Consider the following 22,998-nt stretch of genomic DNA (forward strand, 5'->3'; position numbering starts at 1 on the left):
TGCTCAAGCTGACAAACCATCTTTTACAGAAGCGTGGTGGGCACACAAGCAGATGGAGCAGTCCAGATCTCAGCTGTGCTCCCCTCACTGTGCATTGCCCCTGCACTTGCTGGTGTCTAGGTCTGCTGGAAATCAGCACAACTGAAACTCAGGGGTCAGGAGATTGTCGGAGGTTGGATATAGGATCACCCCAAGACCTGCAGCAGGGCAGGGAGATGGTTTGGAGGTCACCCCAGTATGAATTTCCTCTTCAACAGCATCTTCTAAACTTCTCAACGAGTGACCCAAATTCTGCTCTTCCTGTGAGCACCCATGAACATGTCTGGTCCACGTGTGGGATCCTCTGCTTGTCATCTGTGAAACACTGCGGGGTTTGGCACATCCTCCCACGAGCACTGGGGATTTCAGGCATAGACTGGGACAGGCATCATGTCCTGTTGGAGCAAGTACTGAGAGATGTAAAACACAAACTGCACCACTATCAAACTACTTCACATGAAATAGTGAATCACCTTTTCTTTTGTCCTTCCTGCTGAGGATGGAAACCACAGGAGAATAATAAGGAGAGCAGGATGGATGTATTAGCAGATATTGAACCCCCAGCCATTTTGGGTCTGGACACACCTTTTCAAACAATAACTCAAGCTCCAGGTTTACACATGACCTGTAGCTTTTTTATCCAGAGCTGCAGTGGGTGCAGGCATGTCCTGAGGGATGGCTGTGCTGGAAGATGGGCTGGGGAAATGGGGTTTATGTGTGTTTGGACCCACCAACCTGTCCTGCCCACCTCCAAGTCATGTCCCCATTTCTCTGGGAGCTGCTATCCCAGAGAAACATGCATTCCTCCTGACAACCCAGGCAGGAGATAAAAAAAAATCGAAAGCATTAGTGTTACATAGTTATTAGTCAGGTCAGGGGGTGATGTTTATTATGAAAGACTCTGTGAGAAGAGATTAACTATACACATTAAAAACCATCCAATACGAGGCATCTGGAAAAACAAGCTTCTTAACATGGAAAAGTACTGAGCTGTTTGTAAACATCCGCGAAGGGGCCATTGCCAGGGAGGGTGATTATATTTATCTGTGCCTGTCACAGGGCTCTGCCCGGGCTCTTTGCTGACTGTCCCATGCACCAGGCCTGTCTTGGCTCTCTCCCTCACAGAGGTGACAGTTGTCCTCCCCTGCCCCTTCCCTGGGCAGCAGAACCTTTGGGGCTGAAACCTGATGCTGATGGTGCCCTGGGCATGGCTCTGCTGCACTGCTTTGCCTGAAGGCAGAGGATGAACGTGGGCAGCTGCCAACAGCTTTCTTGCATCTGCAGTGATAGCAGTACCAATCTGGTGATTTTAATTAATCTCATTAGTGCTCGTTTGTCTCTTAACTTGTCTGCAAATGGAGCATGGTGGCTGGTACCCATCTCCCTGGGTCCCTGCAAGGAGCTGCTGGTTGTGCTTCCCACCCTGGGAGCCAGAAGGAGGGAGTGCTCACTCAGGTTATGGGTGCTGTGGATGTGAGTCTGCAGCAGGGGATACGACATGCCTGAAAGGAGGGATTTCTGCTCCTGTTAGTGGCACATTAGTGCAGTCCTGCCCCCGGCTGTAGAGCTGCTGGGGATGTGAGCACGAGCCTCCCTGGTTTGACTGCAGTCATAGAGCCTCTCTCCCTGACAGGGAACAGTTGTCAGTGTCTAAGGAGACAATCTAAGAACAAGGCAAGGGTGTAATGATAGTGGCTGGTTCTATCTGCCAGCTCCCAGCCATCAGCAGCCCGGGGACTCCCTTGGATGCTGCCTCTGAGTCACTGCCTTAGCTGCTGTGTTAGTCACTACCTCCAGAGCTACTGGAGATCCACAGTGCTCACCTGCACTGCTGGAGTGTATTTTGGAGGGACAAAAGCCTGCTTTTTTTGTGCAGAACACCTGCTTGCCAGCCCTCCAGCTGTCCTTTCTCAGCTGAAGAGCTCTGTGCAGTCTGGGCTGTGCTGTGCAAGTGCTGCTCATCCACCGGACATCCTCACTGCCCTTCTCCCTCACTCCAGACCTTAGGGAGGCGAAGGGACTGCAGCTGCAGGCAGGGCTCAGGATGAAGGGGAAACCACACATTTATACAATTTACATTATTTTTTGCTTGCCTTGTTTAGATATTACTTCCGTGTTTTGAAAGACGCCTTTTTATATCTCTTTACAAGGATTAAACTCTTTTCCCTTCTGAAAAGTAATTCTTACTGCATTGGATCATGTGTTTTTCCTCCTGCATTAGGTATATAATGACCCAGTGCAATGTGAATGTAGTTCCTGTGCTCTTCCATGCTTGGAGAAGAGCTTTAATGGATGTGGCCAAGCAAGACTGGACATGCTTTTATGAGGCTGGATGGGGAGAAAATCCCCCTGTTGAAAGGTTTGACTGCAGTTTGGCTTTGAGTGCAGTTTGGCTTTGTCAGTTTTCCCTTGCCAGCATGGGGATAACAGATTAAAACCATTGTCTTCTGAATGCTGAGAAGGGCTGGACAAAAATGCTTCTTGTTCCTATTTTGAGTTCTGTTGTTCATTGAATCTTTAACATCCAGCATTTCAAGAGGAAACAAGACTAGATGAAGAGATAGGAAGCTGGCTCTCAAATGGACATGGGAGTTCAGAATTTCTTCCCCCACAGGCAGATAATTCCTGGTTGCACACACACTCCTGGCATTGCCACATTTCAAAACCTTGCTACCAAGTGTCGATGCTCCTCTCATTTTGGAAAGGGCTGGAAAAATGTGATGGAAGAGCAGGGATGTAGGACTAAGAGGTCCAGAGGGGAGAGGGGTGGGGCAGCCAGGGCTGCACCAACAGTGGTGCCATCTCAAGCTGATATCAAGACAGTTTGTACAACCAAAACCTATTCTCAGGGCTCCCATTGTTCCCGTTGTTTTCTCTTTCTCTAAAAATCCTTGTGACTCATGAGCTATAACAAACAATTTTATGCTTGAGAGAGTGAAGGGCTAACAGAGCTGGCTGGAAATGAGCAGGGAGTCCTGCAAATAGAGCAGCTGGAGACTTTCCTGGTCCCAGTGTGGATGAAGGAAGGTGGTTATGGCTGGGGGTATGCAGGAGTCAGCTGCCAGGACTGCAGTCAGGGAGGGGGAAAAAAGTGTTGAGCCAAAACCTGAAGAAAATCTGTTATCTCAATGTTAGGAAGCAGTCCCACACCCTGCCTCCAGTGACCTGCTGCTCTCCCTGCTTGGGAGCAATGCTAAGAGCACCCACTCACTGCCCCTGTTTGCTGTGGAGGGACGTCACCGTGAGATTCTGTGTGGTGCTGGGTGTGAGGGTCATCACTGTGAGATACCACATGGCTGCTGTGGGTGTGAGGGCAGCAGGGAGGATTACAGGTCTGTTGGGTGATGGTGGGAGTGAATTCAAAGGTGAGATCTCGGATGCAGGCTGTGACCATCCCTTCTCACCTCTCCTGCCTGCCCTAGTGAGCACTGCGTTTCCTGCATGCGCTTAATTTTGGGCTTCTCTTCTCTTAAATTGTGTACCACTGCTTTGCAATGTGGAGTGCTTTGGAAACAGTTTTTTACGCTAAAACTTTTTAGGGACAGAGATGTTACTGTGTATTAAAAAATGGCATCCCATCCTGGGACTTGAAGGAGGATGGACTGAGCTTATTCCTCTGCCCCAAGGGCAACGTCTGAAAGCTCCAAAGTCAGCTGGGTGCAGATGCAGGGGAAAATGTGTAAGAGAATTCCCGCCAGCTCAGGAGGCCTGGTGTGCAGGGAGCCAGCCTGCTGGAGCCCATCTGTGTTGGGCTGAGCCTCCTGGTCCCAGTGGAGCTGGTTTGCAGCAGGCGCCTGGAGCCCAGCACCCTTTGCCGGGGGATGCCGGGGCCGGGTGCGATCGGCTGTGATGGATCCGGCACAGCAGTCCCTGGGCTGGTTGCTGCTTTCAAAGCTAATTAAACCCAGTGCTAGACGAGTGTTTCTTTTCATTTCGATTTAAAGCCCAAAGCAGATCCGGCTCTTTGGCTCCCACCCAGGAGCCGGTTTCGTACAAGTGGAAAGTCGTTACCTCGAGATCCGCGTTCGGCATTTTCGGGTGGGTTATTTGGGGCAAAGGGGATGTTTGGCAGGCTCAGACCTACAGTACAGGCTCTGGAAAAGCCAAGTCCTTGACAGAACACATGGAGTGGGAACTGAATGGCGGGGAGATTGCCGGCCACTTCATTAAGAGGGGTTTGTGAGTGAATCACAGGGCCTAGAAATTGATGTGAGAATTGCATGGAAAAGGGTGGAGAGGCTCTCAGAGGGGCTGGATGGGAGGCAGAGGTAGAGAAGGAGGAGAGTGCTGAAAGCAGCACAGCCTGGGAGTCCTTAGCTAAGAGAGGGATGGAGAGCAGCATTTCTGATGCCTCATGGCACATCCATCATCCTTCCTGTTGTGGTGAGGCACTGTGTGCCTTAGCATCTTCCAGGGGTTTCTCTCTGAGGTCGTCCAAGTGTTGAACAAATTGATGCTGGTTCATGGAGAACACCCAGAGATGCCTCAGAGCTGTCACAGGGCACAGGGAGAGTCTGCAGGGCTGTGTCCAGTGGGAGAAGCAAAGATCCTCACCAAGGTGGAGCAGCTGAAGTACAAGGTGCCAGGGGCTCAAGGAGGAGCCAAATCCAACCCCTGTCTTGCAGGTTTCTGCCATACCCACAGGAGCATCCTTACAGTGCCAGACTGGATCCAAGTGACACAATGGGATGTGAACATCAGAGGATGTTACATTTAATTAGCTCAGGGTTTGGAGTTTTTTTTAAATTTTTTGAGAGGTAAAAGCAACACAGATTTTACTTCAAAATAGCAAATTACAGAAATTACAAAAATATTGATGTACTGTTGAGGAGCACCGTGGTTATAGTGTCCCAGTGACTTCTCATGTTGCTGGGCTGCCAAGACTGGCTCTGCTGGTGAGACAGTAAACTGGTGGACTGGAAGGATGGGGAAGTAGTAGGGGTGGGTAGTCCAGGCTTGCCTGCCCAGTGAGATACAAGAGAGGTTTTCTCCACGTTCCTTTCTTTGCCTGGAGTCTGAGGCTGCACAACCACACCAACCTGGTGTGGACTCCATGTCCATTTCTTTTGGAAATATGAAGGAAAAAATATATTGGGATTTTGAACTTTCATGGTCTTTTCCCCCATCTTTAAAGTTCACAGTAGCAAAGGGGAGGCTGGCCCTGGGCACTGGTGCGAGACATCTCTGAGCCTCACTATACCCCAGTGAGGTTCTTGAGCAAGCAGAGGTAATAAAGGAACGCCTTGGTTTGGCCTTTCCCATCAATGGCAGATCAATAGACAATAACTCAGATCCCATTCAGGGCTGAAGGGGAAGGACAGCTCCTGGCCAGGGCTGTGGTGGTGGTGGGGGGAGCGGTGCAGGGCAGCAGACAATCTGTCAGCTCCCACGGCCGGGGAGAAACAGTAAACACTCCTATTGAGGGAAAATTGCTTGTTTTCTGGTACCCAACTTTCTCTTCATCGCCAGGTCCTCGGTTCATCAGTGCCCAATTTATCCTTTATTTGGTTTTCATAAATAATTCAGAAGAGTTTTAGTAGAATAATTGAGTCTTTTCCCAACCCTAATCCCAGACAATTCAAAACAAAAAGACATTTAGATTACAATTTGAGCGTATTAGCTGTTGGGAGATTTCCAGACAACTGATCTGCTTTCCTTTACAATTTCTGTGCTGTTCTATCATTTCTAAAGTGTTCTGCTTTGATAGTTAATAATTTGAGCATATCCAGTTCTTCATGAAAAGACAGAGGCGTCGCTGTGATAAAGTGCGGGCGTGCGTGCTGCCGTCGGATGGGTGAGCTTATCTGTTTTCCAAGAAGGACTAAATAAATGGAGTGGTGAGATTGCAAATCCAGCCTGCGATGCTCCTTATCTTCGGGGAAATAGATACAATCGCGCTTATTTGGCTTAAAATTAAAACTGAGCTTCTGTGCTGATGCCAGCTGAAAAGCCAGAAGGGATGAATTTGGGGAAGACTTAATGCAGGAAAACGTGAGCCTGGGATCTGCACCGTGCAGAGGGGAGAAATTTTACTGAGGGCTGGTCCCGTCGCTGTGCAAGCTCCTCCGTCTCCCTCGTCATCAGTAGGAGGAGGGAGATGGGCCAGGATTTTGACACTGTTCCCTGGGTGCCCAGCCCTTGTCTTACCCCGAAGAGACTTGTCACCTCACTGCTGTCACCTGGTGCTGACCTAGGCAAAAGAAAATGGGGATCCATGCTTGGGGTAAGGTTCTGGGAAGGCTACAGCTGCTGTGGGTGCCTGGGGAGGCCTCAGGGAAGGTTGATGATATGGCTGGACCCTCCCAATGGCTGGTTGTCCTGGAAAGGGCAGTCCCATGTTCTCCACTGCTCTGGGGCTGGCTGCCAGGTCTGTGCACTGAGGTGGAAGCAGGAGCATGCTGCCATGCTACCCTGCACTGCCCTGAGCAGCTTCCTGGTGGAATTGGGTCTATTTGCCTGCATGAAAGAGGGATGCAGTGCTCCTGCACCCCACAGCATCAGAGGAGGTGTCCTCAAGGGGCAACTGAGCTGGCATTGAGGGAGGAGGGTACTCAGTTATCAGTATGGTGGTGGTGGCCAGAGCAGGGAGGTGGCACTGACTCCCATGGTGGCCTCAGCTCTGTGTGGTTCAGGCACTGGGGAGCATCTCATCCAGCCAAGCCAAGAGCTCTGAGGAGTGAGAGATTACTCAGGTTCATGTTGTCCTCATTGGAGCTGGGCACTGGAACTGGGTTAAGGAGATGATGTTGACCCAGGCTGTGACCTGTCAGTGCAGGGCTGTCAGGAACAGGTTGTATTTCTACCCTTTATTTTAGAAAACTACATTTTTTAGAAAAATCCCACTACAGTGGGGTTTCTGCACTTGTTTAGATATACAGACTCACACTGCTGGAGGGACTATGATATCTCACATATTCCTTCTCATGTTTAATTAATGCCTGTCTTTTTTTTTTTTTTTTAATTTCCCACACTGGCAGTATGTTAAAAGGTTACTGTGGTGTCTGTAAGCATGTCTTTGTAGCACACAGAGACTTCAAGGACCTTGATCTTTCCCAAACTGAGCTGACTGTAATATATAGGCTGTTACTTATATTTGTTGAGGGCTGTGCCAAGACTCTGTCTGACCAATTCAAATCAGGTTTATATAGACACAGTCAAAAATGTCTCCAAACAGCTGCATCAGGAGGAAAGTACCAGTAAAATTCAGAGGTCCCAACATAGCAAAGGTTGTTTATATATTGTATTTAACTCTAATTGGGTTACCAGCTGAGACTCTGAGGATTAAACAAACTGACCTAAATACTGGTCTCAGTGGTCTTAGTTAATGTCTAGTTTCCTGCATTTCAGTTGCTTTGGGTTCCCAAATACTCTCCAAAGTGTGTTATCTTTGTATCAAAAAATGTAAAACTATACTGTATTATTTCTTGCGATTCTGACAAAGCGTTTCTTATTTGGAGAATAGACTGTGAAGAGATTAAACAATTTCCAGAGAAAACACCTGATCCATCCCAGCCTTGTGGAAGGAATGCAGAAGTAGCAGGGATGGAGAGAGATGGTGTCCAGGCAGGATTGCTGGCACTGGCAGTTATTATTCCAGCTAATAGCAGATGGTAGAGAGGAGAAATCATCCATTTTCATTTACAATTTATTTTTATGCTGCAAGAAGCAGGATTGCTCGAATCATTGCTGTCAGACAGCCCTCTGGAAGGAAAACCTTACTTACCGTGAGGGATATTTTTAGAATGAGTTTTTCGTCCTTGTATATTGGGAGAAGATGCTGCAGGGCCAGAGTGAGATGGAGAATGAGCCCATTCACTGACTGAAGGACTGGAGGATTTTCCTACAAGAGGGGACCAGTGCTGATCTCACATGGGGTTTATTGAGTCAGGAAATAATCTGTGTTTATGCATGTGTAAGCAGCACCTCGATCACATTTTAGCTGGGTAATTTCTGTCTTCGGCTTTTGTCTGTCCCTGTTCAGGACAATGAGGTGATGTGATGGAGACATGAAGGTGCTTGGGGCAGTGAGGTGACCCGAAGGGGACACAAAGGTGCTCAGGATGGTGAGGTGATGTGAGGAGGATATGAAGGTGCTCAGGACAAAGTGGCTCTGTGTTTCCCACATCTTCATTCATGTTAAGAATGTGATTTTCTTGTGGCTGTGGCCGGATGTGGAGAAGCCCAGTTGGTGTACATCCCTTGGCATTTGGAGTAGATTTGTGTGTCTCTGCTGAAACCATCAATCCTCTATGACAAAGCAGCCTGTTTCTTCAGTTTAAAACTAATTTTTAGTCTGCATCTTGTCCAAACTCACACCCTGTGGCTGGATTTCCTGACTGCCCATATGGGGGACCTTGAGGGGGTTGCAGCTGCAAGGCTTGGTCTGTTGTCACTGCCTGGCTGGTAGGGAGTCCCTGCCTGTTGCCTTGTTCTCCTGCCCTAAACTTACCCTTCAGGGACTTAATTTGACACCCTGAAGCCACTCCATTGGTGATGCAGACATCCCCTGTGCAGTCCCTGGGGGGCAGTTTCCCAAGGACACCCTCCCTGGGCACGTGTGCCCCCATCCTCTGCTAGACCTCTGCACTCAGGCTGGGTTTTTTCCCGGTGCAGGTTTTCCGGACGGATCTGATAACAGCAATGAAGATCCCTGACTCCTTCCAGCTGAGTCCTGACGAGTACTACGTTCTGGCTGACCCTTGGAGGCAGGAGTGGGAGAAGGGTGTGCAGGTGCCTGCAAGTGCCGAGGCCATCCCTGAACCTGTGGTCAGGTAAGTGAGGAGGGCCTCCTCCATCTGCTTCTGTCCATGGGGCCTCTTTTGCCTGGTCCTCTCTGTGGGGTTCCCTCTGCCTTGGTGGGGTGCACACCATCTCAGAGAGCACATAAAGGTGATGCTTGGGATCCTGGGCTTGCACAGGGATGCACGGGGATCTCCCACCACATCCTGAAAAGTCCCTCTCGTTCATGTGGCTTTTTTTGGACAGTGGCCAGCTGGGACAGCTCCTTGTTTGCTCTTGGTCAGGAAATTTTTAAAAAGATCTGATAAAATCGAAGGGACAATAAAAAAATAACAACAGAAAACCACACAGAATGCCAGCCGCTGCCTGGCTGCTTGATGCTTCTCTGTCTGTGAACACGTGATATTTTACGGCAGGGGAGCAGGAGTTGGCCCTTAAATTAAAAACTTCCCTCTTTACCATGTTTGTGTGGATTGGAGACGTGCTGGGCATGCTGAGATTCAGGGCTTGGGAAAAGGAGCCCAGCAAACACAGAAGCATCTCCCAGACCCTGCAGAGGCGACGTCTGTCAGCGGAGATCAGGGGCTCATTAGCTATTTTAAAATAGGGAACTGAGTTTTAAAATAGACACTTTAACAGCTGCTCAGGCGAGAAGGAAACATGGGGGAGCTGCTACTCCCTTGATGTGTGCAGGGGATTATCCCAGGGCACTGGCCAAAGCTGTGGGGGAAAGGTTGGTGCTGCCAGTGGGGGAAATGGAAAAGGCTGGGAAGGGACCCCAGAACTTGCAGGGTTGGATCTGAAAACTTGCAGGATCAGACCCAAAACTCCCCACTGGGTTTACAGGAGCTTTGCATCTCTTGCCTGTTCCCTTTATGACGTGTGACACTGTGCGTGCATCCTGCAGAAACACCTGTGGAGCATCGTGCCAGGGTGATGCTGAGGCTGCTCATGGGAGTGGAGTGGCTGCAGGGGGGTGTGTTTCCCCAAGGGATTTGGGAGCAGAGGCTGGTGGAGGCTCCGCTTGTCCCACAGCAACAGCAGCTGCTGCTGCTGCAGCTGCCGACCCCGCTTCTGAAATAAACTTTTGTGTACACTCCCCTTCCTCCCCCGGGGAAAACAGAGAAAGAAATGAAACTTTAATGAGTCTGAATACATCAAAAGGGAAGTTGTAAAGGGGGCTGTTGAGTTGATTTAATCCTTGGGAAAAAATGAAAAAACGCAACCAAAAGAAAAAGAGAAGGAAAAAAAAAAAAAGGCCTGTGTGTGAAATATCTTTTTTTAGTTGTCTTTGATAGCTAACCATAGTCTGGCCTTGTCAGTGCTTTGCTTCCCAGCTGAGGGCTCATGCTGGGGCCATTTCCAGCCCAAAAGTGATGGCTTGGGACTGCCTGGGCTGGTGGTGCCCATGTAGAGGCAGGAGTGCTGCTTCCCTTCCCAGCAGTGGGATTTGGCATCCCAGGCTTCACAGCCAGGGGCTTCTGGGGTGCAGGACAGGCTGAGAATGTGCCTCTCAGCTTGTCTCCAAGCCCTTGGATTTGGGGGTCCTGGAGCAGCTCTGCTGCATGTTTTCATACATGGATATTCCTAGAGCAATGCCTGGAACTGGTCATTCCCTCCCAGGTCCCCATCCCGTTCTGTCCTGCTCTGGCACCCCCATCACCACAATGATATGGGTGGTGTCCCCCTTTGGTGTCAGGAGGGGACATCCTGGTGCTTCCCAATCACCTTGAGTGTGAAGTTCAACTTCCAGTGTCAGGTTATCCTCTGAAGAATTTCCTAATTCTGGGGATTATTTTGCTTGTTTAATTATTCTCAAAATTGGCACTTTTCCATAATCCTTGATGAATTGCCTCCTGAAATAGTTCCAGTTCTTTCTTCAGTACCTCAGCATTGTTTTGAGTTAAAGCCTTGCTCTATAAAGAGTTTGTTTTCTTTTAAAAGCAACAGATACCAGAAATAAATTCTTCCCTGTGAGGATGGTGAGGTGCTGGCACAGGTTGTCCAGATAAGCTGTGACTGCATCTCTGGAAGAATGGCCAGGCTGGAGAGGGCTTTGAGCAGCCTGGTCCAGTGGAAGGTGTCCGTACCCGTGGCAGGGTGTTGGAACTTGTGAGGTCCTTTGCAGTGCAAGCCAGTCTGCAATTCTAAAATCTGTCCTGTTCTCTGTGACCTCTCAGAGATACTCATTGCTGACTCTATCCCTCCCAGCTAATCCCAGGTGGATTTCTGCAGCCCCTCTTGTTTGTGTCATGTCCTGCTCATCCCAGGCAGCTCCTGGGCTTCTTGGAGTTTGTGCTGCTTGCCCACAGCTTCAGCTTCCTCTTCTTTTTTTCCCTGTTGCTCTGTCTTGCACTGTGTTTCAATTGCCTGAACCATCTCTCCTTGCTGGCTGGACAGCAAGCATGGCCTGGGGGGCTTTGTCCTCGGAGAGACACCTGTTTGGGATATTTTGCTCTCCCCAATGTGATGGGAGTGAAATGAAGAGCTCATTTTACAGCAGTGTTAATGGTTGCACCTGGTTTGTAGCCATGATGCACATCCCAGGGGGACAGGCAGTGACACTGCCAGATTTTTTTTTAATCAGGACAGCATGCCTGCCAGAAGGCATAGTGTGCTTCTGCTGAGCAGCTCTCCTTCCCAAAGCATCCCTGCCCTCAAGGTTTTCCCACTTGGGCCACTGATGTGAGAATGGGAGGTGGAGAGGGCAGCATGGAAGGTGGAAAGGGCAGTGCTGGACTGCCAGGGACAGTGCAAACTGCAGTCATTTTGCTGTCTCCAGGGTTAGACAGCTCCTTCTTGCATCTTGCCGTGTTTTGGAGAAATGTCAAGTGTTTTTTCACAAGAGATGACTCTATTTCATCTGTCTTGAGAGAGCAGCCTTAAAAGACCTTAAAACTCCATTTACTTCCCCTGTTTAATTGCATTTATTTACCCCAGTCTCCACCCCAGGAGCAGGCACCCTGCTGATCCTGGCTGAGCTGCTGTTTTTGCCCCCCACCCTGTGGCTGCTGCCCCTTGGCCTCAGCATCACCTTCCTCCTTTGCTTCCAAACTTTCCTTTTTCCCTGTTCTGTTGTGGCTTGGAAAGTGAATCAATTCACTGATGCTTCATTTCTCTGCTCAAAAAATTTCATCTAAACCGAACATCCTTTCTGTGTTGGGTGTGGACAATCCAAATTCCTTTAATCTGCTGAAAAACGTCCCAGCATTGATGTTTTTTGTAGACTGGAAATGTGGAGCCCAGCAGCTGATGCTCCTCCTTGCTGTCAGCACTCTGCTTTCCCCCATCTCAGAGGTGTAGCAGAGCATCCTGCCCTTAGGGAGGGATGCCTGTGCTAATCCAGTCCTGATGTTGTCACTTCTGACAGCCACTTCCATGTGAAATACCTAGAGGGAGGTGGAGGGGCTGGGGAGAAGACACTAGAGCCCCAGGAGCTGGTGAGCAGACAAGCACTGCCTGCAGAATAACAGCCAGCCCATCTTGCTGCTGCTCAGGAATTGTTTCCTGGGCTGAGCTATTGGCAGGCAGTGGATTGTGCTCCAGAGATGGATCCTGTCCTCTGAAAGGTGCCGTGCACACAGCCACTGCTGCTCTTTTCATCTCCTGCCTGGCTGCTTGGAAACTGCCTCTCCCTGCCCGCGCCCTGCCGCTAGGTTTTGTGCCTCCAAAGCTCAAAATTAGATTTTTAAAACATCTTGTTTTACTGGAGCTGTAAAATGTCAAAAGCTGGGGGTGAGGCAGAAGGCAAGAGCTGTATTTTAAGGAATGCTTTCCCCAGAAAGCAGCTGTCTCAAAATGCCTCCACTAAGAGCCACCTTAAACTCGAGGGTCCTTTCTAGGTTAGCACAAATTGCAGTGCAGTTGTGAGGAAAGCAGGGAAGGAAGAGGTGCAGCATAGCTTGTTGTCCCAGGAGGATGCTGTTGGCAGCCACCTGAGTGCCAGGGTCATCAGAGGCAGCACAGGAGATCAGCTGTTTCCTCTCCACGATCACTTCTGGCTCATGGCTGTTCAGAAGGGTTTTATTTTGTATGGCAACACGCCTGAGAATTGCCCGGAGCTTGAAAGGCTCCTGTGTGGTGATAAAAGCCATTTCCAGTCAGATGGAAGCTATAGAGGAGTGAGTAGTCAGGGCAGCTTTCCCTTCCAGCAGGCAGGCTGGCATCCCCTGCCCTCGTGTCTCCTGGTCACCCAGCTGTGATGTGGGTGGTGGTGACACCCATCCCAGTGGTTCCACCTCTGCTAGAGCCCACAGTGGAAGGATCTCCACTGGCTCTCTTGAACCAGAGCTGGGCCTTACAGCCTGCTCTGTGAGCTCTGCAGTTTTTACAGTTGTGTAAAACAGAGGCACAGAGGTTGCCAGCACGAGGAGAGCCAGATACAAGATCTCAGTCTGGTGTGGGGTGTAGTTTGATGTTGGATGCAAAGTTGGCTCATCTCAGTACAGCTTGAGGATTAAACAAGGTGAAGTAAGGGTATGAGTTATCAGCAGTTTGAGAGCATCAGGACTTTGGGTACCTTCTCTGCTGTAAATGGGAAGAAGTTTTAGATGAACTTTGTATTCCCAGAGTGACACCATAATAAACCCCAAAGGACATGGATTTTGCTGGTTGATAGGGGTGCTCGTAGGAGGTTGTGAAGCCATTTTTGAGCAGTGGATGTGCCACAGCCTGACCCGGGCTTGTCCCTTCCCACTGATGGTGATGCTGGCAGCGTGTTGAACTTGCACAGTGGAGCATCACTTTGCAAAGCAGCGGCACCTACATGGGATTTTATGCACCTGTGCAGGTTTTATTTCCTTCTTTATTTAATGATTTAATGTTTTTGGCATGTGGCTCCGTCCCTAGGCTGACAGGGATGCAAGCAGGATCTCAAGGTGGCTCTTGGATCTCACATTAAGCCACATTAGTATGTGCTGTAGATTCTGTTTCCTGTGAATTTGCACACAGCGGGAGGACGAGCAGGAAGGCTGCTTCTTGCTGGCAGGCTTCCCAGATATTCTTGGCGTTGCAGATCTATACTTGCATCGTCGCTGTGGCCCTGTTTTAACAGAAAACAGAAAGTGCTGTGGTAACAGGAAGGCACAACCTCGGCGAGTACCAGCTTGGCGATGGCGGCGGCTGCAGCGCAAACGTGTCTGCCACGTCGGCTGTGTCCCTGTCCTGTCCTCCTCCCCCAGTCCCCTCTGCCCTTCTCTAATGGCCACACACACACAGGTCAAGCAGTTCCTTGCTATGCTGGTGGGAACACATCCAGCTGCTGTAGGGCTGGATCGTGGTGGTGTGGCACAGCCCAGTGGGTGTTCATCTCCTCTGAGCTGTGTTGTTCTTTACTGGACTCCCATAAGGAGTTGCCTCCACGTCTTCAGGAGTTCCAGCAGCTCTTCCCAAGGGTGTGTAGTTGCTGGCAGGTCATGGTTTTGTGGTGCCAGTGTCATTGGAAGAGGAGGCACGCAGAGCACATCTGTCTGTGGGAAGCAGTGCTGGAGATGAGTGTACTGAGGCGAGAAGAATGAACTGGTGCACCAGGAGTAGGGGTAGGACTGGGACACATCCCTGCCCCCCTCTTGCAGTGAAAAGACAGCACAGCTCCTCCTCACAGGGCTGGGTGCTGCACCCAGAACCCCCAGTGCTGAGAGGGAGTGATTCCAGCAAAGGGAGAAAATCCCTCCCGGAGCAGTCTCTGCTGCAGTGTGGAGCGTGGCAGCCTGAGGAAAGGTGGCCAGGCTGGCCTGGCAGCAGGGCGGCACAGTGCAGATGTCCCAGCTATGCCTGGACGTCACCTCTCCCTGTCCCCTGGGAGTGCTGGCTGGCAGCCAGGCTGGATCCTTGCTGCTCCCAGCTCGGGGAGGGCTTCCCGAGGCTGTGTTCTCAGTGTGTACTCCATGAACCAGCACACTTTGTTCTCGAGTGGTGAGATTGGACTTCCTTTCCTCGGTCGGCGACGCAGGCTGGCTGTTGACTCATCAGCTGCTTCCCTTGGGCTTTGCTGCAGAAGGGGCAGGCAGGATTCTGCAGCAGTTTGAGTAGCTTTTGGAGCAGAGCTTTTTTTTTTTTTAAACATAATCCTTTTTTTTTTTTTTCCTGTTTTTTTTTCCCTTCCCTCCAGCTCATCATGAAAAATGTGTGAGTTTGGAGCTTGCAGATGGCATGCTGGCGATTTTACAAAGGGCTATTTCTTGGGTTGGTTATCCCCATTCTGTGGCTGCCTGCCCTTAAATAATGCCTGGGTTCTGGTATGCTCCAGAAATACATGTACACTTCCCTCAGAGACTGTGCTCTGATCAAAAGAAATGAAAATCCCCATTGCCTTAGGCCTAAATATTTTGATCACAAGCCCTGGGCCGTGTGTGGGGAGAGGAAGGCTCCCTGCCTGCCCATTCCTGGGGACCCCCACAGTGACAACTGGTTGTGGTGAGGAGGGCTGGCCAGTGGCACTGATCCAGGACTGCAAAATAATCCTAGTGATGCAAAATAATCAGTGAGTTTTGTCTCCAGCTCTGCCACTGGGAAATGGAGGTTTCCAGTCGGATCTGCTCAGGCAACACTTGTCCCTGCAGGCAGTGGGGAGAGATGGACTGTGCACAGGGTGATCTGTCCTGCAAGTGCTTCAGGTACCTGTTTTAGGATGGGATGAGTGACACCCAGGGCAGCAGAGGGTCTGGGCCATGCAGAAGGTGGTACTGGTGCTGCAGAAGGTTGTTGGCTCATGCCCAGTACCTGTGAGTGCTTCGCAAAGGAGCAAGTGTGATTTACTCTGCCTGTTACTTGTCATCATTCCTGGTTTACTCTCTGCTTGACAAGTTCTTGTGTGGGCTTTCAGCAAGTCCTCACCTTTATTAGTTTGCTATGGGAAATGTGTTAATCCAGCCTGTTCTTACCTCATTCTGAGCCACTTGGACTTCTATTTTGAATGTTTGCTAATCCTCCCAGTGGATGCCTGTGGTTTATACTGGATCAGGCACACAGAAAGTCAAGTGTACTTCAGCAGCAAATGTATAGAATGAGTGAGCTTGATTTCCTGCTGCTCTTTAACAAGGTTTACAGCTCCTGGGACCAACTCTGGTTTGGTACAGCCTTGGGAGCCTCCACATCTCACTCCATTGCCTCTGCTCTCCATCCAGAACCACGGATTTAGTGTGTAGCCAGGCAAATCCGAGCAGCTCTGATTGCTGGGCTTGCAACCACAGCACTAATGAAATCACCTCTTAGTGATTTAGTGCACCTTGGATCCCCTTTGAACAATGCAAGGAACTATTACTTTTAAGTGCTCTCCAGAGTGATGGGAGGAGTGGGATAGCCCAGCAGCAGGAACAGCTGCTCAGTTCTTGGGGCTGCTGTGGGTAATCCTGCTGAATTTAGGTGAAGTATTGCTGGAAAGTGTGTGTCACTATGTTGCCAGGACCTTGGGGAGGTGGAGGGGAGCTGGCAGGAGGTTTCTTTCAGTGCACTTGAAAAAGATCTGGAAAATCTGGTCTAGTTGAAGGTGTCTCTGCTTGTGACATGGAGTTTGGATTAGGTGACCTTTAAAAGTCCCTTCCAGTCCAAACCATTCTGAGGTTTCATGAAGTGCACCCAAACAAGTGTAGCTGCACGTGGTGGTGGCAGAGGCAGACGGATCCTCCTTGTTTTCTGGGATGGGCTGTGTGCTGCTTCCAGTGAGTCAGCGTCAGAACTGTTCTCATGTGTCCCAGGGTTCAGCCTTAGTTCAGTGATCCAGAACACATTAAGAGTCTGGATGCTGCCTTTTCAAATTCCTCAAAGCTTTGCTTTCACTGGGCTGGGTTTCTTTAAGGAGACCCGTGTGAAGACACCGTGCTGGTGGATGGGAGTTGTCATTTTGTGCCCATGTTTGTGTTTTGAGCTTTCCCATACTCAGCTCTGTGAGTAACAGTGTCAGGGGGATTTGTCCAGTTCTTGGTCTGCTGTGAGCCTGGCAGGTGCAGAGCTGCCACTGCTGCTCCTGTCTTCTGTTTCTGGTCTCCATTAGTAGGTGGATACAAAGGCAAGTGGAGCTGTTTGCATTACTGAAGTAATTACGGAAACATTATCTGGCTGGGATAATTAATTCCAGATGCTTTAATGTTAGTAGCTTGGTTTAAGTTACATAAAGAAGCAACATTTTTTGGTCTTTTTATATCCAGAAAACACACATTCAAGCGTCCCTGGCTTCTCTAGTAGCAATTCCAAGACATATATTAAATTGAATATTTAATATAAATTGAAATATTGCTTAAATGGAAATGAGCAGAATACCAGCAGCCTGCAGGTTGGATTTGGAGAAGGTTGCTGTATGACATGGTCCCTGAAGGGCCACCAAGTGGGTCAGTGATGCTCTGGGAGAAGGGGGAGAGCAGCACCTGTGGGTGCTGGAGCTGGCTCTGCCCTGCTTGCCTGCAGGGAGAAGGTGCTGTGTGAGCATCCTCTGCAGCTACCCTGGAGCTGGAAGCTGCTGCCTTTTGCTGGGTTTCAGAGCCACAAGAGCAGCACAGGTTGTGTCCCCTCCCAGCACAAGTCCCCCTGCTGCCTTCAACATTGCTGTTAGAGCTGAATGGCACAGAGAGAAAAGGGGGGAAGGAATATGGAGAAGATCCTTGCACAGCATCAGAAATTATGTGTGTGTTTTGCTCTCAGCCCAGACACTGCTTTTGTCTAGTCAACCAGAAAAACATCTGCGTTTTGTTGTTCCAGTCAGCCCACCAGCAAACCACTGCCCAGCCATTGCTGTGTCCCTGCAGCCGTGGTTTTCCTCTGACAGAAGATGTGGAGATGAACCCAGCTGTGCTGTGGTGCTCTCCTCTGCCTTGGGAAAGCAGACACTGCTCTGCACCTGAATTCTTCTGTACCAGGTCCCTACTCCCATCTACATCAAAATGATTCTCTGGGCACTGAATCAGAGTTGCAACTTAAATAATTCATTTGTTGAGCTCAATCTCAGTGAGATTTAGCCTGGAATATAAGCGTGAGAGAGACAGGGACATCAGCACTGGTCTTTCTCTAGTCTGCTGGGTATCAGGCTTTTTATGTGGTGATAAACAGCTCAGAAATGGAATTGGAAAAGCTGTTTGGGTTTCACAAGATGGCTGTTTAGTGCCTCCTGTTCACTTGTTTTCCTCTTTTTATCACATCAAAGAAGAGTGAATCACTTTCTCCGTAGAGAATTATGTTATTCCAGGGGCCTGGAAGGACCCTCTATGGTTACAGGCTGTTACAGAAGGAGATTTCAGATGGGGAGGGAACAACTAAAGCATTTTTCTTACTGCACCTGTTAATTGTAATTGGGAGCTTCAGCTGCATTTCTGTAAAACTTCCAGAACCTGCCTATGTAAATCCTGAACTGCCAGCAGCTCAGGAGGGGCCACCCTACCCCATCCTTAACTGAAATGGGATTTCCAAGCCCAAAGAGAGCCCTTGAAGGTCCCAGAGCTGAAGAGTTTGATGTGCCAAGGCTGTGCCCTGCAGAGCTGTGCTGTGCTGCTCATGGATCAGATGCTCTCGATGGCTGGGGATGCTTTAAAAGCTAATAATGAACATTTCTGGTATTCACTGGATAGCGCCGAGTGCCGGAATTCAGCTGGGAAAGACAAGGGCAGGGACAGTGGGTGTAGCTGCAGCACTCTGTGCTGGGCTGGCAGGGGACAGCAGGGTCCCTGAGACATGGGGGTCCCTCTGTGCTGGGCTTGTCCCTGCCTGGCAGGGGACTGCAGGGTCCCTCTGTGCTGGGCTTGTCCCTGCCTGGCAGGGGACTGCAGGGTCCCTCTGTGCTGGGCTGGTCCCTGCCTGGCAGGGGACTGCAGGGTCCCTGAGCCATGCGGGGTCCCTGACGTATCATCCCAGGCAGGAGGGCTGGGGAGTGCAGGCTGCACAGCCACCCAGGCATTACGTCACCTGGAGCTGCACTCACTGGCTGCTGGTACCCGGAGGGCAGGACGCTGCTGCAAGCAGCATTAACCCCTTCCTGAACATCCCCTCTGCCACTTGGGTAGCACAAAGGGACCTTCACAGAGCTTAGCACTGGCGGCCGATGTCTGTGCAATTCAGGGGGTGTGTTTTGGGCACAGCTGCTCCTGTTGCTGCAGCTTGGTGGATTCTCCTGGGGACAAATTCAGCTACTCTCTTCTCTCAGAACAGCAGCCAAAGCTGACTAGAGCTACATGGCTGGACTATGTGTCTAACTGCCTGTGTAGGTTTTTGGGACAAGCATTTAAAGAAAGGTTTAGGTTACAGTAAAGGGCAGTGCCAGCCCAGCTACCCACTGGGGACAAACTGCACAGTGGCACTGAGCTGCTTGCTCAAATGTAGATGTACAGGGGAAGGGTTGATGTTAAGTTCCCTCCATCAACCTTTTTTGCTAGGAATGTGCTTGTTACAGCCCCTGCCATGAGAACAGCTTACAGATGGTGCAAATTGGGTGGCAGACCAAGTTATCAGCCATCACAGGTTCCCCTTCCCAGACCCACAGGTTCCCCTTCCCATGGCTGCTCTGTTGATGTATGCATTATGAATTTTCATGGATTTTCAGAGGCTGTTGCCAAATCTTGAGGGGGTTTTGGCTCCAGGAGCCAGTAAGGAAATACTGCAAATTGTTTATTTTCTGCACAAAGTGGTCCCAGCGGTGCCATCTTATTCTGCTCAGGTTCTTGTCTGTTTGAAAATAAAATGGTTTGGTGACAGTGGCCTGTTGAGATACACTGTGTCACCTCTTTCCTCCCTCTCTGGGACCAGCTGCCTCCAGCCCTCTGTTCTCCATCCACAGGAGGATGTGTTGACAGAGTCTGGGTACCCGTGGTCCCTCCTGCAGGGTCCAGGAGCTCTGATGTCAGGTGCTTTATGCCAGGGTGGCAGCAGGGTGCCCACAGGGCTCTGAACTCTCTGTGCTGGTGACCAATCTGCTCTGGATCTTACCTGGAGTATCTTCAGCCAAGGAGGGGAGGGCTGAAGTGCACAGGTTGGCAACAAGACCTGGATCCTAAAGATGCTTTTAGGCTCATCCAGCTGGTCAGGACAGCTTGCATGCAGGTCTGAACATCAGGCCAGTTAATTTAAAACCTAAACATATATTATCTTCTTGGTGTTCCTTTCATCCTTGAACTCAGCTTTGGGAGTATAATTTTTGGCTCATGGTTTTATAGCCTTTACTAGAGGCCATAAAAATGCAAGAAGTAGGAGTAACATGGTCAGTAAATCTGGGTGTGGGTATGCTGAGGGTCACAAACCTTTGTGTGTGGGTTGTGGCTCATGATTGTGACCATCCACCACTATCTCCAACCCCATCCTTCACCCTTATACCCCTGGGCACTTTTTCTAACTTAAGTTCTTAAATTCTGCTCTGCTGTTGAGCAGCAATAGTATCTATAAAATCTGTTCGCTTAAGTAGATAAGAAAATGGGGCATCTGGTCCAAATGGCCTGCTGGATACTATTTTAATAAACAGAAAGTGAAAATCATCCCTTTAAATTGCCCTTTTAAAGCTGTTGTGTGCCACAGGAGAATTCCCCCATGAGCAGGGCAGGCAGTAGGAACAGTATCAGCATCCACAGAAGGTTGCTAGCAGAGCTGTCTTTCCTCTGACTTTCTTAAGCTGACTTATTTATGGGTATTGGACAAGACTAATTTAGACTGGAATGGAGTTAAAGAAAAGATGACTGACTAAAGCCTTCATTGTAATAAAATTAATTATTTTTAGATGAGAAACACTATGCAGGATTAATTATTTCTATCTGATATATTAAAAGGGAGCATATAGAAAAAAAGCCTTCTCCTTTCAGCCAAGTGAAGCATTCAGTTTACAGAGATGATTAACCATGGGAATTTGCTGAGTATATTTTATTACTGTGTAATCTTCTCCAGGGATAGATGTGATCCTCAAGAGTGTTGGGGTCCACATACTCCTTTTCCTCAAGTGCCCTTGAGACCCATTTTCAAACTAATGGCCTCAGGTTTGTTGTGATTTTTAGGCTGATCCCAATTTTCAGCCCTTCGTTTACATGAGACTTTGATTGATACAGGATTTTTTTAAAAATGCTGTGTCTCTGGCTGCCTGGATAAATAAAAGAGTAAATGCTCCTCCTGTGTGATGGAGCTTCTGTGAATGGCCTGGCTCTTGGTGGAGGCTTTGCTTCTGTGGTTCTTTGCCATGATGGTGCAGGGAATTTGGGTGGGTTGGTGTCTCATGTGTAGACTCCTCATCACCCAGCCTGGGTACTTCTTTGTCCACCAAGCAGCTATTTGGAAACATTGTTTTCCCAATGGATTAAGGCTTGTCCCTGCACAAAAGGGGAGCCCTGATGACATCCCCAGCTCTTGGAGCTCAGCAGGAGATGGATAGACACTGGTGAGGGCAGCCTTTGTGCTTTGTTCCTTTTTCTTGCTGTGTCTCTGGTGCAATGTTTGGACAGCACAAAACTTGCAGTTTTTTGGGCTCCAGTGTCTTGAAGCTATTGGAGGTGAAGAAGGATGCCCAGCTTGGTCTGTTTTCTGTATTGCTGTGAGGCAGGGCATGATCTTTCCAAAAGGATTGCTCTCTTGTCTTACACTGTAGGATCTCTTCCTTCCAAAGCCCCTCCTAGCCTAAGGCACTGTCACTGCAGTCACTGATCTTTATATTTCAACACCAAGAAGCCCTTTGCAGGTGTGTTAGCATGTGTCAGGAAGGAGTGGGCTGCTTTTTAGGAACGTGATTTTATCCAGCAAAGCCAATCCAGGAATCAATGGGAGGCCGTGCACCTCTGAGCATTGTATCCTTCTTGGGCTTTCCTGAGGCTTGGGATGCCCCATGTGAGCCTCAGCATCTGGCAGCCTCCAGCTCCCCTCAGGGTGGGAGGAATGTTCATGGGAACAGGCACAGGCTCTCTTAGGGTTTACTGAATTGTTTGCAAGCCATAAACCCCTTGTGTTTAACCGAGTACTGCAGATGAGTCAGGGAGTTAATCTGGACCAGGCTTCCAGCAGGTATATTTTTTATTTCTTATACAGTGAGAAGCTTGTATAACCTTCATAGGGTTATACAAGCTTCTCACTGTGTAAAAAAAAAATTACCAGCTATTTCAGTTTCTTCATTTCTGACCTTCTCTGTTTGCTGATACTTGAAATGGTGAGAAAATGGCACGAACATGTCCCAGCATCCCCAAGCCTAAATTAACTCCAGGGGATCCCAGCCCATGCTGCCAGATCAGCACGTGGTTGTGGGGAGGAAACTTCAAAAGTAAAGTTTAGTGATCCTCTTAAGAAGATACTTTTCATATTAATACTTATTCCTTGTAGGAGAGTGGCTGCTGAGTGCTGCAGCACCTGATCATCCCTCCCTGATCCTTGTGTTCCCAGATGGGGAGAGGCAGCTGCCATCACTTCATTGACACATTCCAAACCTTTTAACAGAGTGCTGGTGAGCTTGTTAGATGTCTGTATCTTCATTACCTTGATCTTCATCATCAGTGACGTGGTGAGAGGCAAAATGTCACTCTGTAAGTGGCAGTTCCCATTAAACCAAAGCAAACTGCATTTAATTACAGTGTCAGAAAAAGCTGGACATGGAGTGCTGGTGGAGCTGTTACCATCAGTGAGCCCCTGAGCTCCCTGTGATCTCTGCATCTCCAGGGATTGTGCAAAGGCAGGACCTGAGAGTCTAAGCATGCATCCAGGTTTTGGGAGGGGAGTTGGGAGTGCTGGGGAAGCAGGTGCATGTTTCAAAGGAAGAGTCACTTGTCTCCTGTCTCTGAGCATCAGGTTCAGCAAAACTTCTCCATAAGGTGTCTGCAGAAAGGAGGTGGAGGCTGTGTGCCCAGGTGGGAGCAGACATGCCCAGGCTCAGGCAGGTGCTGTGTCCCACACACTGCTCTTGGTGGGCAGTGTGGTCTGCACTGTGTGAGATAACCTGGAGAGATTGCTCCAGTCACGTCAGCATCCTTATCACACCGAGTGCATTTCAGGGCTGTCAATACAGTGAAATGACCTCTTCAGGATACTCCTTTGATATGTTCACAGAGCATTAATCTTTGCAATTTTATGCCAGGGTAAAAATAGCAGCTCTTTCCTCCTGCCATCCCAAGCATCCGTGGCTGGCTCTGTGCCGGAGCATCACCTGTTGCAGGGGCTGTTGGGTGAGCAGCTTGTGTAACTCGACTTAATGAAGGCTTGTGGCCCCAACCTCGTGCCTGCTCAGGCAGCTCTTCCCAACAGAAATGTTCACTGCAGGTGGAGGACTGGTTTTTTTTCTCCCAT

The 22,998-nt window shown here is 49.4% G+C and overlaps 1 protein-coding gene across 3 annotated transcripts in view; it reads left to right on the top strand.

Annotated features, from left to right (window-relative positions):
• The window catches only part of JADE2 (jade family PHD finger 2), a 72,054-nt gene that overhangs the window by 12,197 nt on the left and 36,859 nt on the right, over window positions 1–22,998 (top strand). For all 3 annotated transcript variants that reach the window (XM_083871548.1, XM_083871547.1, XM_083871546.1), the window contains exon 4: window positions 8,653–8,810. In XM_083871548.1, coding sequence (XP_083727674.1) covers window positions 8,653–8,810 — 158 coding nt within the window. The remainder of the gene's footprint in view (window positions 1–8,652; window positions 8,811–22,998) is intronic.

Source organism: Zosterops lateralis, assembly GCF_965231275.1.
Source record: "Zosterops lateralis genome assembly, chromosome: 14".
Taxonomy (NCBI): Eukaryota; Metazoa; Chordata; class Aves; order Passeriformes; family Zosteropidae; genus Zosterops; species Zosterops lateralis.